This window comes from Heterodontus francisci, chromosome 3, assembly GCF_036365525.1.
Source record: "Heterodontus francisci isolate sHetFra1 chromosome 3, sHetFra1.hap1, whole genome shotgun sequence".
Classification (NCBI taxonomy): domain Eukaryota; kingdom Metazoa; phylum Chordata; class Chondrichthyes; order Heterodontiformes; family Heterodontidae; genus Heterodontus; species Heterodontus francisci.
In genome coordinates this window covers 207,181,961-207,196,405 of record NC_090373.1, presented here as the reverse complement: position 1 = coordinate 207,196,405, position 14,445 = coordinate 207,181,961, and the positions used below count along the sequence as shown (strand labels likewise).

Sequence of the window (14,445 nt, the reverse complement as noted above, 5' to 3'; positions counted from 1 at the left end):
TGGTCCCTGGAATGAGGTTGACCTATGGTAGGCTGAGTAAATTGAGCCTATATTCTCTCGGGTTTAGTAGAATGAGACATGATCTCATTGAAACATACAAGATTCGGCTGGGGCTTGACAGGGTAGACACTGAGAGGTTGTTTCTCTATCCCAGGGGATTGTGGATGCTCCATCTTTGAATATATTTAAGGCTGTAATAGACATAATTTTGGTCTCTAAGGGAATCAAAAACATGGGGAGCGGGTGGGAAAGTAAAGATCAGCCATGATCGTATTGAATGGTGGAGCAGGCTTGAGGGGCTGTATGGTGTACTCCTGCTCCTATCTCTTATGTTCTAATGTTCTTAGTTGCTCTTGCAGAGAGCCAGCATGGACATGACGGGGTGAATGGCCTCTTTCTGTGTTGTAACCATTCTATGATTGTAAAATCTCACTCCCCTTTTTGCTCAATCTGTAAGGATGACTATTTCATTGACTTTGAGTTTGCAGGTACCACTTTTTTTTTTATAACGGGCATGAACATTTAACTGTAAATTAAACCAGATTTAAAGCAAACTTATCAAATAAAAATTTTGTTTCAGATGTCGATGATACTCTCCCCTCCGGTGCTCATAGGTCACGGAAGGCCTCAAGCATACCAGTGGACACTGTATCGTCCTTCTCCAAGGACACTTGGGAGCAAACATAGGAAGGTCTTTGGGCCGTGCGATTTCCTCCTCCCTCACTCTTACTCCCTCTCTCACTTGCTCGCTGTCTCACTGCCGCTCTCCCCTTTTTGCAAACGCAGGTATTCACGACCCTGGCTTTGGTGGGAATACTGATTCAGCCCCTCAATAACTTCCCTTGGGTGCTGAATGGGATACTACAATCAAAGGTCTCTTTGGACAGAATCCAGCGCTTCCTAGAGCTCTCTGACCAGGATCTCAACACCTACTATATGGCACGTAAGTCACTAAGATAAATCATGCTTCAATCTGTGAATATACAAGAAAATTGCAGACGAGGAAGGCATCATAGTTTAATATGCAGAATGTCTAAATTAAATGCGGCATCCAGTTGGTTATAAAATGATCTCCATGTCTTTGCCTTCCGTATGTAGAAGGCCATTACCTGTGTGATCACTCTGTCACCAAGAACCTTTTGATATCAGTTTTGAATTGATTTCATTGGTGGTAAAGCACTTTGAGACATTTGGTGGTTGTAAAAAGCGCGATATAAATGCAAGTCTTTTTTCTTTTTTTTTACCTTTTAAATCTGTTTTCTTGTCCTACTCTAATTTATCTCCAAGTAATTTTTCAGATTTACTTTTTCCATTCAGTTTACTATCTTATATACCTGTAAGAACTTTCCAGGTTCAAAAGCCCAAGTCACTCCAGTCTTTCCTCAGAATTCAGAGCTCTGACACTAGGAGTAGTGGCCCCTCTCTGCAGTGTTTGCCTTGGTGACTAGAATTGGACACAGTGCTGAAGGTGCAGTCTCACCAGACACTGTTGATCACAACTTCTTCTGATTTGTGTTCAACTCTTCTGGATATGTGTGGTTGAATAAACTATTGGCTTTGTTGTTTTCTGCCCTTCATTAGTTGGATATGTTGAGCATTGCATCTACGAAGATTCCAGATCTCCTCCTTAGCTATTTTAATATCTTTCTTGCAATTTGTGTGTTGCCCATATTTCTTGCTGTGTATTTTTCCTGTCCATTTTTTTTGCTGTGCAGTAGTTCACGTTTATTCAGTACTTCACATTTGTCTGTATGGACTGACTTGCCAGCCATGTCCATCTCCCATGAATGAATAAAAAACAAGACTGATATTGGCAGGAAGGATATGGACCATCTGAGATGGGAAGAAGGGCTGTCCAAGTCAGAATTCCCTCTGAGCCAGGGAAAGAAGGGACAAAATTAAAGCCTTTAATTGTGCACCTAATGTAATCATAAACACTGACTAGGAGAAAGTGAGTGAGATCCTTGGAAAAAAGGGCCAGGATTATTCACCGGGAGATTAAGTGTAATACTGCACTTTTGTCTCTTTGTCCCACTGTTGATGGGAACTGCTACCTTAAGATGACATTTGGAACACTTAGAACTTGAATCATTGGTAAGGAGTTTGAAATTAAGTTTTCCATTGAGAAAACTTTGAAGGGCTCAATCACTCATTGTAACTTTGTGTACAGGGGAACCTGATGATCCTGACTCAGCAGTTGAGCTGCATGATGCTTCCTTCTCTTGGACCCCTAGTGGAACTTCTGGTAGTTACCCCAGTAATGATCAAAATGACACCATGTTTGACAGCAGCCTTGAGCTCTTGAATCTGAATCTACTGATAAAGCAGGTAAGCTCACTGCTAAAATTATTAGTTACATTCTTCATATACTTGTAAGGAAATGATTAATCAGACTGTCTTGAATTATACTAATGTAATATTCTATTCTCTGTCCATTATGGTAATGTTCATCTTTACCCTTTGATTGTTAAGAAGAAACATTTCAGTCAATTTGAAAAACCATTGGATTAAGGTCAGTTGCAGGGTTTAATTAAAGACTGCTATTGAATTATTTGATTATAGCATGGGAGAACAGTTAGTTTGCCAAAGGAAAACTTCTGGGCATACATCATCCTTTTCAATGGTACAAAAGATACAGAAACAAAAAACAGACTTATAATTAAAGGTTTCACTTGGTAGAATAGCAATAATATGTTACCTTAGTTTCACTCGTGTTCCAAAGTAACGCTTCTTATACTTGTCAGCTCAACAGATACGAGCTAGTTAAGTTAGGAAAACTAATGTTATTAGTAAGGGATAAGGCTATTAAATTCTTATTTGCTGTTATATAATTATGTAATACATAATTGTGTGGATTGTCGCATAGAGGGATTAAGAGAAATGTATAAAAGCTGGCTGTTAGTAGTGAGTAATTGCTTTTGTAAAGGCCCAAGATACTGAGCTCAGCTGTAACACATTTGAATTCCTCAACTAAACCAACAGGTTCAGTTGTAAGTCGCTTCACGAGTATGGCTTAAGTGCATGTACTGGGCACTTGATAGATCTATGACACCTGATTTTCAGTGTGTTAAAACCTATTGATTTGAGGAGTAAATCATCAGTAAAAGCCACTGTTCTAACATTCTAGCAGGTCTCTTATGGCATTGCTCAGCATGAGTCAGAGTGTACGCTGTTTAATAAGAAAAGAGGTATTGTCATAAAAGTATAATGGCAAAGTGTGTGTGGGGAAAGCGTGTCAGATATGATATAAGAAGTAAATATGATCTCACTTTCAGGAAGTGTACATTATATACAAAACTTTTAAATATATTACTATTAGATTCCCATGGTATCGCTGACAGACAGAGATTTACTATTTTATAATCGTAAATGTGTTTGTCATTTAAGAATAACACAACTGATTTACAGTAATAAAAAGTGCTGTAAATACTCAGCAAGTCAGGCAACATCTGTGGAGAGAGAAATAGAGTTAATCTTTCAGGTCGATAGCCTTTCGTCAGAACTGGAAAAGATGTAACAGATTTCAAACAAGTACAAAAGGAAGGTCTGACATAAGGTAGAAGACAGGAGAGATTAAATGACAAAAAGGATTATGGTGCAAGGCAAAAGGAAGTGGAGATAGCAAAAGGAGATGGCAATGGGACAATTAAACACACAAAAGATGGGTCTAGAGGGGGTTGTAAATGGGAACAACAGAATCATTAATAGCTGCCTCCTGAAAAAAATGGGCCAGAGATTATGATCTGAAACAAAAACAAGAAATGCTGGAATCACTCAGCAGGTCTGGCAGCATCTGTGGAAAGAGAAGCAGAGTTAACGTTTCGGGTCAGTGACCCTTCTTCGGAACTCAGATTATGATCTGAAATTGTTGAACTCTATTGTTCCATTACCATCTCCTTTTGCCTTCCACCATCATCCATGTTTAATACCAGAAAGCTTGTTATGTAAGGATAATGCTGGAGCCTATCTTTACTCCGTTTCACATTTATTGTACAGAGTAAAAGGATTACAAACATGAAGCTCCTCACTCAAAAACCTGTCTGCTTATAAATGCTCAAGTAAGACCCCAAGTAACACCCTCCACCTGCATATAATTGAACAAATTGGTACACAATTGACAGGTTCCCTTCCTTCTTTTATAATAAAACTTAGATTAACATGCTCAAACAACATTTCAAAATAAATTCCATATTATGTCCAAAGTATTAACACGTTCAAAGAACGTTTCAAAATAAATCAAAATAAATTCCATTTTGGGTACAGAGTATTACTTTGTGAGATGCACCTCCTCCAGCACCCCAACAATTTCTTTGTTTCACCAAAAGAAATACTAATACTATCAGACAGCTGATGACTTGCATCTACCCATTTAAGTTTGGAGATTTCCTTTCCCTCCAGCATGTTTCAATCAAGCAAGGTCAAACATTGTCTTTTCTCACTCACATTTTTTGTAGAGTGTACATTGTTCCACAAAGAATGACTATCCACAAAACATTCAATGGGTATCCTATCTTCAGTATGTCCCTTGTTCAAAATTTCACTCAAAATATTTGACAAATAGAACCCCATATCCATTGCCTCCACAAGACCCAGTGTTTCCGCAGCTAAGGTGCTTTTAATGACCCATTTTATTTTCTTTGCTCCCCAAGCTTAAAGGACGACATTTACCATTTTCACCCATCAGAAATATTATGAATAAAAGCAAAATACAAGATGCTGGAAATCTGACATAAAAACAAAAAGTGCTGGCAATACTCAGCATCTCTGAAGAGAGGAGCAGAGTTAACTCTGCTGCTTTCTCCACAGAAATATTATGAAACCAGCTGCACTCGAATACCCATCAGGAAGCAGCACTAAAAACTCCTAGCTTCATGTTCTTTGGATCACCGAAGGATGGGAACTTCAGTACACATTTCTCCAGGCTCAATTTTGTTAATGCTTTATTTACCATTAAAACATTCTCAACTTTTGGATGTTTCATTGTGCTGAACTCCAACAAATCAAAACTAGCATCAGGTCTAGTCTGAGTGCATAACCAGTTTAATTGGTCTATCAAGCTTAGCAATTGCTCAGTCTCTGCTTTACAATTAACCGGATAACTACTGTCTAGCCATCATGACCTATTACCTTACCAGTGCCTTTCCATTCCCTCTGACCCTCTTTTATGATACATTAAATCTCCTGAATTAAATTCCACCTCAGATGCTCTTATATGATGCCTCAGAGCTCTGTGAATTTTCTCAGAGACCTCAGCCTTGATGAAAGCCCATCTCCCTGCATGTGAAGCATTCAAATGTGCAGAAAAAATGGAACTAATTGTAGTACCTTCTAGAGCAGGAGGACTGTCACACAGTACTGAAAGCAATTTGAGATTCTGCCCATAGACCAATTGATAGGGACTATATCCTCCAACCCTCTGAAGTGAATTCTTTGGCATGGTCAGTTGTCAACTTGCAGTTTGGTTGGTCAGCTGAGATTTTATGTAGTATTTCATCAGTCACTGAGTGATTCCTTTCACAAAGCCCATTGTTGAAAGAACTTTCAGCTGCAGTATTTAATGATCATGTTTTCACACACATCTCTCAATTCGTCATTGGCACATTCCCCTCCATTATCAGTCAGAAACTTAGATGGTGCCCCAAGTCCAGTCTCTATCCAATTCTCCATGATTTTGTCTATAATCACCCTTTTGTGCTTGCTATTTACTAATGTAGAAAGGCTAAATCTAGCTGCAAGGTCCACAAAATGTAGACTGAAAATAGTCTTCTATTTTTCCCATACCTTTAAATCCATGGCAACTACCTCGTTAAAGTCATGTGCCATTGGAAGGCTGATAATAGGACGTGATGTTGTCTTGCGAAACTTGACAGATTTCACACTTTTCATTAATCTCTTCCTCATACTGAATCATACCTGCCTCATTTAGCAGGGTTTTAATCTCTGACTAGAAGGGTGAGCAAATTGTCTGTGTAGTTTTAAGACAATTTGCCTTTTATCTCTCTGATTCTTAATACCTGATGCCATCAATACTTCTCTAACACTCTGACTAGAAACATCAGGTTTTGTTAAGGGAATACAATACTGCCCTGACTGGGTAAACTGCAAATTCACTGACTTCCCAAAAACAATTGCCTTATCATGCTCCATATCAAGTTTTATTTGTGCCTTTATCATTGAAGGTTTACTCAATAGTAAAGGTATCTCACTGGAGACTCCATCAGTACTGATAGAGTGACTTACTCCAGCTATTTTACATGGAATCACTACTCTCTTCAGTGACTTCAATGTGTTGTCATCAACAAACCTAAAGCTGGTAGTACTTTTATACTCCTTAACCTTGCGTCGATCCTCAGTACTGAGTGAATCCAGATAACACTGTAACCAATCTGCTCCACGTACTATTGACATACAAGCACTGTCCAATACAGCACAGTTGAACGTGTCCGCAACTAACACATTTATCACAGGACTAAAACACCTTGTGACTCGTACAGTTCGTTCAGCTTCATCAGTATCTTCCTCTTCTGCCTCAGAATTCTCTGCATCATGTTATTTCGAGGACTCTGCCTCTCCACTTTGGGCAGTTCATTGCATACTGATTGCATAATGGTAATGAGTCACATCTGAAGCACATATTAACTGTTCCTTGGGAATTCCTGGGATTCATTCGCCTATGATTGCTGACCCAATTCTGTCTTCCATTGTAATAGTCAAACCTGCTAAAGGTGCTTTCATCCTCATTCCTCCTGTCTTTAACTCTTCCATTGTACAAATGCCTGCGTCCAGTATCTGGACCATTTCGAGATCCAGTAAACATTGAGTCCTCCATTCATTGTGTTACCATTGAATGTCCTGTTTGTTCTACTAGGGCTGCAGGAAATGACTGTTTCCCCAGAATTTTCTTTCAGGCAGTAGACATCTGATCTAACAGGGAGTCTTTGTCCAAGAACTGAAGCCCAGTTAGAACCAGGAGCCTGTCCATATACGATGCCCTAGCACAATCTGGCAATTTAAATGCTAGCATTGAACCAGGGAACTCCAAATTGAATTCCCTCTACCTTCCATACAGTCTGTTAAAGTCTATGATATATTCCTCCATTGAATAACCATCTGTTATCTGAAATCTATCAATGTCTGACCATGCCTCATACACATTCAATAGGTCATCTTTCTTGTAAATTTCATCCAAGAATTCTACAGCAGACCCAACCCTTCATCAGTATCTGGTTCAGAAAACACTTTAATTCTGATTTTACTTTTGGTCGGAAGTGACAACGCCAAGGCCATACCTTGTTTCCTCTTTGGTAGAGATGTAACCCGTGTCCACATATCCACTTCATTCTTCCACTGCTCATACGTTTCAGACTGTGAGAACGTCGGAAAGTAATCATATCGTGACAATTTACACTTGCTTTCTGCCATATTTTCCACAAAAGCCAGTGAGATTTTAGTTTACTGTGTTTAAAAAAAATTCCAGTTTCCAACCTTCAGCTTTAGGCATCTGCTACCATGTTAAATTCCACCAAGCTTGTTGAGGAAGGATGATGCTGGGGCCTATCTTTACTTAGTTTCACATTTATTGTACAGAGTGAAAGGTGTAGCTCTTCACTCAAAAACTTCCATCAGCAAGTGGCTGCTTATAAGTGCTCAAGTAAGACCCCAATTAACACCCTGCACTGCAGATAATTAAACAATTGACACACAATTAACAGATTAACAATCCCTTTTGTCATTTAATCTCCTGCCTGCCATCATATCACAGATTTTCCCTTATGATCTTCTTCACCCCAGCTCTTTCCCTGCCTCTGTATGTGCTTAAAATCTGTTATATCTCCAGTGCTGTCCAGTTCTGATGAAAGGTCATATATCTGAAACATGAGCACTATTTCGCACTCCAGGGATGCTGCTTGACTTGTTGAGTACTTACACAATTTTCCATTTTAATCTGAGTTCCAGTATCTTCAGTAATTTGCATTTGTATTACTGATTACGGATGAGAGACAGAGAGAGAGAACTCAAGATGTGACATCACTGGAAAGTGGTAAGTGTTTGGCTGGTGAGTATTGCTGCTTTGAGGGGAGTGGTCCGAGAGAGCTTCAAAACAGCACGAGAGGGGAGGAGACACATCTGTCCTTGATAGTATTGGTAGGAGTGACCACCGCACAGTCCTTTTGGAGACGGAGTCCCACCTTCACATTGAGGATACCCTCCATTGTGTTGTGTGGCACTATCACCATGCTAAATGGGATAGATTTTGAACAAATCTAGCAATGCAAAACTGGGCATCCATGAGGCACTGTGGGCCATCAGCAGCAGCAGAATTGTACTCAACCACAATCTGTAACCTCATGGCCCAGCATATCCCCCACTCTACCATTACAATCAAGCTGAGGGACCAACACTGGTTCAATGAAGAGTGCAGGAGGGCATGCCAAGAGCAGCACCAGGCATGCCTAAAAATGAGGTGTCAACCTGGTGAAGCTACAACCCAGGACTACTTGCATGCCAAACAGCGGAAACAGCATGCGATAGACAGAGCTAAGAAATCCCATAACCATCGGATCATTTCTAAGCTCTGCAGTCCTGCCTCATCGAGTCATGAATGGTGGTGGACAATTAAACAACGAACAGGATGAGGAGGCTCCATAAACATCCCCATCCTCAATGATGGGGGACACCAGCACATTACTGCAAAAGACAAGGCTGAAGCATTTTCATCCACTTCAGCCAGACATGCCGAGTGAATGATCCATCTCGGCTTCCCCCTGAGGTTCCCAGTATCACAGATACCAGTATTCAGCCAGTTCAATTCACTCCACATGATATCAAGAAACAGCTGATGGCACTGGATACTGCAAAGCCAATGGGCTCTGACAACATTCCGGCAATAGTCCTGAAGACTTCTGCTCCAGAACTAGCCACGCCCCTAGCCAACTCCAGTACAGCTACAACTCTGGCATCTACCCGGCAATGTGGAAAATTGTCCCGGTATGTACTGAGCACAGAAAACAGGACAAATCCAACTGGACCAGTTACCGCCCCTTCAGTCTACTCTAGATCATCAGTAAAGTGATGGAAGGTGTCATCGACAGTGCCATCAAGCGGCACTTGCTCAGCAATAGCCTGCTCGCTGACCCTCAGTTTGGGTTCCACCAGGGCCACTCGGCTCCTGACCTCATTACAGCCTTGGTTCAAACATGGACAAAAGAGACGAACTGAAGAGGTGAGGTGAGAGTGACTGCCCTTGACATCAAGGCAGCATTTGATCAAGTGTGACTTCAAGGAGCCCTAGCAAAACTGGAGTCAATGGGAATCCGGGGGAAAACCTCTCCACTGGCTGGAGTCGCGCCGAGTGCAAAGGAAGATGGTTGTGGTTGTTGGAGGTCAATCATCTCAATGCCAGGACATCACTGCAGGAGTTCCTCAGGATAGTGTCCTAGGCCCGACCATCTTCAGCTGCTTCATCAATGACCTTCCCTACATTGTAAGATTAGAAGTGGGGATGTTCGCTGATTGCACAATGTTCAGCACCATTCGCGACTCCTCAGATACTGAAGTAGTCTGTGTAGAAATGCAGCAACACCTGCTTGGGCTGACGAGCAGCAAGTAACATTTATGCTGCACAAGTGCGAGGCAAGGACCATCTCCAACAAGAGAGAATCTAACCATCTCCCCTTGATGTTCAATGGCATTACTGTTGCTGAACCCCCAATAATCAACTTGCTTGGTTTTACCATTGTCCAGAAACTGAACTGGGTCAGCCATATAAATACAATGACGACAAGAGCAGGTCAGTGGCTGGGAATTCTGCGACGAGTAACCCACCTCCTGACTCCCCAGAACCTGTCCACCATCTACAAGGCACAAGTTAGGAGTGTGATGGAATACTCTCCACTTGCCTGGATGGGTGCAGCTCCAACAACACTCAAGATGCTCAACACCATCCAGGACAAAGCAGTCCGCTTGATTGGCAACCCATCCATTACTTCAACATTCACTCCCTCCACTATCGATGCACAGTAGCAGCAGTGAGTACCATCTACAAGATGCACTGCAGCGACTCACCACAGCTCCTTCGACAGCACCTTACAAACCCATGACGTCTACCAGCTAGAAGGACAAGAGCAGCAGACACATGGGGACATCACCACCTGCAAGTTTTCCTCCAAGCCACACGCCATTCTTGTTCAGTGGATCCAAGCCTAACAGTGAAGAATGAAATTAGATGCAGATCCTTATCTGGCTGGTCATTTTATTCACAGAATGCAGCATTACATATCTTTGCCTTCTGTTCACCAACCACCCTTGTGTCCAGCAAGCTGTCATATTCCACTTCATATCCTTAATGGAGCAATGCCTTTTAGCTGTTTACCTTTAACATAATTAACAATTAAGAATCCTGACTTGGAAATATATTACTATTCCTTTACTGTCGCTAACAGCACTCTGCGTGTACCCGCATCAGATGGACTGCAGCGGTTCAGGAAGGCAGCTCACCACTGCCTTCAAGGGCAATTAGGGATGGGCAAAAAATGCTGGCCTTGCCAGTGATGCCCACATCCCATGAAACAAATTTAAAAAGGGTTAACATGAGACAACCAGCATGGATTTATTGAAGGCAAATTGTGTCTGAGTCACCTGATTTAGTTATTCAATGAAGTAATGGGGAGGACTGATGACGGTGGGACAGTAGATGTTTATATATGGGTTTTCTAAAGTGCCACATAACAAACGTATTCAGAAAATAGAAGCACATGGAATTAAAGGGACAGTATGCGAACTTGGATACGAAATTGACCAAGCAATAGGAGGCAGAGTGTAATAAATAGATGGTTTTTTTTCTGACCAGAGAGAGATATGCATTGGACCATTGTTTTTCTTGTTTTATATAAATAACCTGGACTTGGATGCAGGGAGCACAGTTTCAAAGTTTGCAGATGATACAAAACTTGGAAAGTAATAAATCGTGAGGAGGATAGTAGCAGACTTCAGGAGGACATAGACTGGTGAAATGGGCAGACACATGGCAGATACAGTTTAATGTGGATAAGTGTGAAATGATGCACTTTGGGAGAAATAATGTGGAGAGGCGGTATGATCTAAATTTGCTCCTAATTCATGTATGTTCGTATGAATATTTTAAGGAGGGTGCAAGAGCAGAGGAACATGGAGGTGCATATTAACAAATCTTTTAAGGTGGAAGGGTAGTAAAGTAGTTAAGAAAGAGTTAAGAAAGTGTATGGAATACTTGGCTTTGTAAATAAGGTTGTTCAATACAAAAACATGAAAATCATGCTAATACACAAGGGACATGGGTTCAAATTCCACCATGGCAGCTGATGGAATTTAAATTCAATTAATTAATTAATGAAAATCTGCAATTGAAAGCTAATCTCAGTAATGGTACCATGAAACTATCATCGATTGTTGTAAAAACCCATCTTCAGTAATATCCTTGAGAGAAGGGAATCTGCTGTTCGTACCTGGCCTGGCCGACATGTGACTCCAGACCCACAGCAACGTGGTTGGCTTTTAACTGCCATCTGAAATGGCCAAGCAAGCCACTCAGTTGTCAATGGCAATTAGGGATGGGATGGGCATCAATTGCTGTCCTTGCCAGTGATGCTCACATCCCATGAAACAATAAAAGAAGAGATTTATCAGGATACCAAGGCGGAGGGAGTTCAGTTACGTGGAGACTAGAGAAGCCAGAACTGTTTTCCTTAGAGCACACATGTTTAAGGGGAAACCTATTGGAGATTGAAATGGGCGGCACACTGGCGTTGGGCGGCACAGTGGCGCAGTGTTTAACACCGCAGCCTCACAGCTCCAGGGACCTGGGTTCGATTCTGGGTACTGCCTGTGCGGAGTTTGCAAGTTCTCCCTGTGTCTGCGTGGGTTTTCACCGGGTGCTCCGGTTTCCTCCCACATCCAAAGACTTGCAGGTGATAGGTAAATTGGCTGTTGTAAATTGCCCCTAGTATAGGGAGGTGATAGGGAATATGGGATTACTGTAGGGTTTGTATAAATGGGTGGTTGTTGGTCGGCACAGACTCGGTGGGCCGAATGGCCTGTTTCAGTGCTGTATCTCTAAATAAATAAAAAAAAAATATTCAAAATTAACGAGGGGTTTTTATAGAGCAAGTAGAGAGAAACTGTTTCCTTTCGCAAGTGGGTCAGTAGCCAGATACCATAGATTTTAAAATAATTGCCTAAAGAAGTAGAGGGGAAAGGAAATGTGTTTCCACAGAGAGAGGCACAGGTACAACAGGCTGAATAGCCTCCTTCTGTGCTGTAAGATTCTATGATTCTGAGTCATTTATGTGATTGACAATGTTTTGTAACATCTGACGTTAAAACTCCTATCATACTGCCACCTATAGGGTCACACAGGTAATTGCTAGAAGTGCAGACCCACAATATTTTTCGTAAGAGCTGGTTTACATAGGCGTTTGCAACAGAGAAATACTAAATTTAAGAGATATATATATATGTGAAATATTTTAAATATTTTCCATTTATTTCTGTTGTCCAGCTATTGAGCAGTATTCATGGAAATCCTTCTATTTTCCTCTCATCTCCAGTTGGGGTACAGCCCCATGGGTGCTGGCATCCTTTGGTCCCTCTCGCAATTGGCCATTATTAATTCATAGACAGTGAGTGTTGACAGGTTGTTTTACTTTAGAGGACACCACACTTGCTAGTAGAGAAATCTGACTAATATTCCCCTGCTCTCCTTTGCTGATTGTAATGTCCTGTTCCCATCTTGGCATAGGCCAGGAACTGACTGATTCAGACAAGAAATGTACCAACTGGGCCTTCTACACAGCTCTTTCCCTTCTCTCTTGAGATGATGTTAAATGGATGCAGTCATCACACTGACAGAATTTGCTTTAATCTATCTCCAGGGGGAGCTGATAGGAGTTATTGGCAAGGTCGGCTGTGGCAAGAGCTCCCTGTTAGCAGCGATAATGGGAGAACTCAACAGGTAATTTAGAAATACACTGTAATTATAGCATGGAAACATGTCATTCAGCCCACTGTGTCGGTTTTTACCCCTCACACGAGTGCATTTACCCAGCCTGTTCCCATATGATAATATCCCCAGCCTCAAAGATTGGGGAAGCCCAGAACATCAGTGCAAAAGATAAGGCTGAAAAACTTGCAACCACCTTCAGCCAGAAGTGCCGAGCAGATGATCCATCTTGGCCTCTTCCTGAGGGACTTGGCATCACAGATGCCAGTCTTCAGTCAATTTGATTCACTCCTAGTGATGTCAAGAAATGTCTGCACACACAGGATACTGCTAAAGCTATGGGCCCTGACAGTATTCCAGAAATCGTACTGAAGACCTGTGCTCCACAACTTGCCGTGCCCCTTGCCAAGCTGTTCCAGTATAGCTACAACACTGTCATCTACCCTGCAATGTGGAAAATTGCCCAGGGATGTCCTGTACACAAAAATCAGGACAAATCTAACCCAGCCAATTACAGCTCCATCAGTCTTCTGTCAATCATCAGTAAAGTAATCGAATGGGTCGTCGACAGGACTATCAAGCGACATTTACTCAGTAATAACCTGCTCAGTGACGCTCAGTTTGGGTTCTGCCAGGGCGACTCCTGACCTCATTTCAGCCTTGGTTCAAACATGGAGAAAAGAGCTGAACTCAAGAGGTGAGGTGAGGGTGACTGCCCTTGACATCAAGGCAGCATTTGACTGAGTATGGAATCAAGGAGCCCTAGCAAAACTGGAGTCAATGGGAATCGGGGAAAACCCTCCGCTGGCTGGAGTCATATCTAGCACAAAGGAAGATGGTTGTGGTTGTTGGAGGTCAATCATCTGAGCTCCAGGACATCACTGCAGGAGTTCCTCAGGGTAGTGTCCTCGGCCCAACCATCTTCAGCTGCTTCATCAGTGACCTTCCCTCCATCATAAGGTCAGAAGTGGGAATGTTCACTGATGATTGCACAATGTTCAGTACCATTCGCAACTCCTCAGATACTGAAGCAGACCGTGCCTGTATGCAGGAAGACCTGGATAACATTCTGGTTTGGGCTGATAAGTGGGAAGTAACATGTATGCCACACAAGGGCCAGGCAATGACCATCTCCAACAAGAGAGAGATTTAATGTAATTACCATTGCTAAATCCCCCACTGTGAACATTTTGGGGGTTGCCATTGATCAGAAATTTAACTGGATCAACACTCAGGAAGCCCGACACCATCCAGCACAAAGCAGCCCACTTGATTGGCTTCCCCTTCAACATTCACTCTCTCCACCACTGACGCACAGTGGCAACAGTGTGTACCATCTGCAAGATGCACTACAGCAACTCACCAAGGCTCCTTAGACAGCACATTCCAAACCCGTGACCTCTACCAGGACTAGAAGGACAAGAGCAGCAAATACATGGGAACACCACCACCTGCAAGTTCCCCTCCAA

The 14,445-nt window shown here is 42.1% G+C and overlaps 1 protein-coding gene across 5 annotated transcripts in view; it reads left to right on the top strand.

Annotated features, from left to right (window-relative positions):
- The window catches only part of abcc10 (ATP-binding cassette, sub-family C (CFTR/MRP), member 10), a 505,256-nt gene that overhangs the window by 91,528 nt on the left and 399,283 nt on the right, over positions 1–14,445 (top strand). For all 5 annotated transcript variants that reach the window (XM_068028201.1, XM_068028199.1, XM_068028202.1 and 2 more), the window contains exons 5-7: positions 787–943; positions 2,171–2,328; positions 12,909–12,988. In XM_068028201.1, coding sequence (XP_067884302.1) covers positions 787–943; positions 2,171–2,328; positions 12,909–12,988 — 395 coding nt within the window. The remainder of the gene's footprint in view (positions 1–786; positions 944–2,170; positions 2,329–12,908; positions 12,989–14,445) is intronic.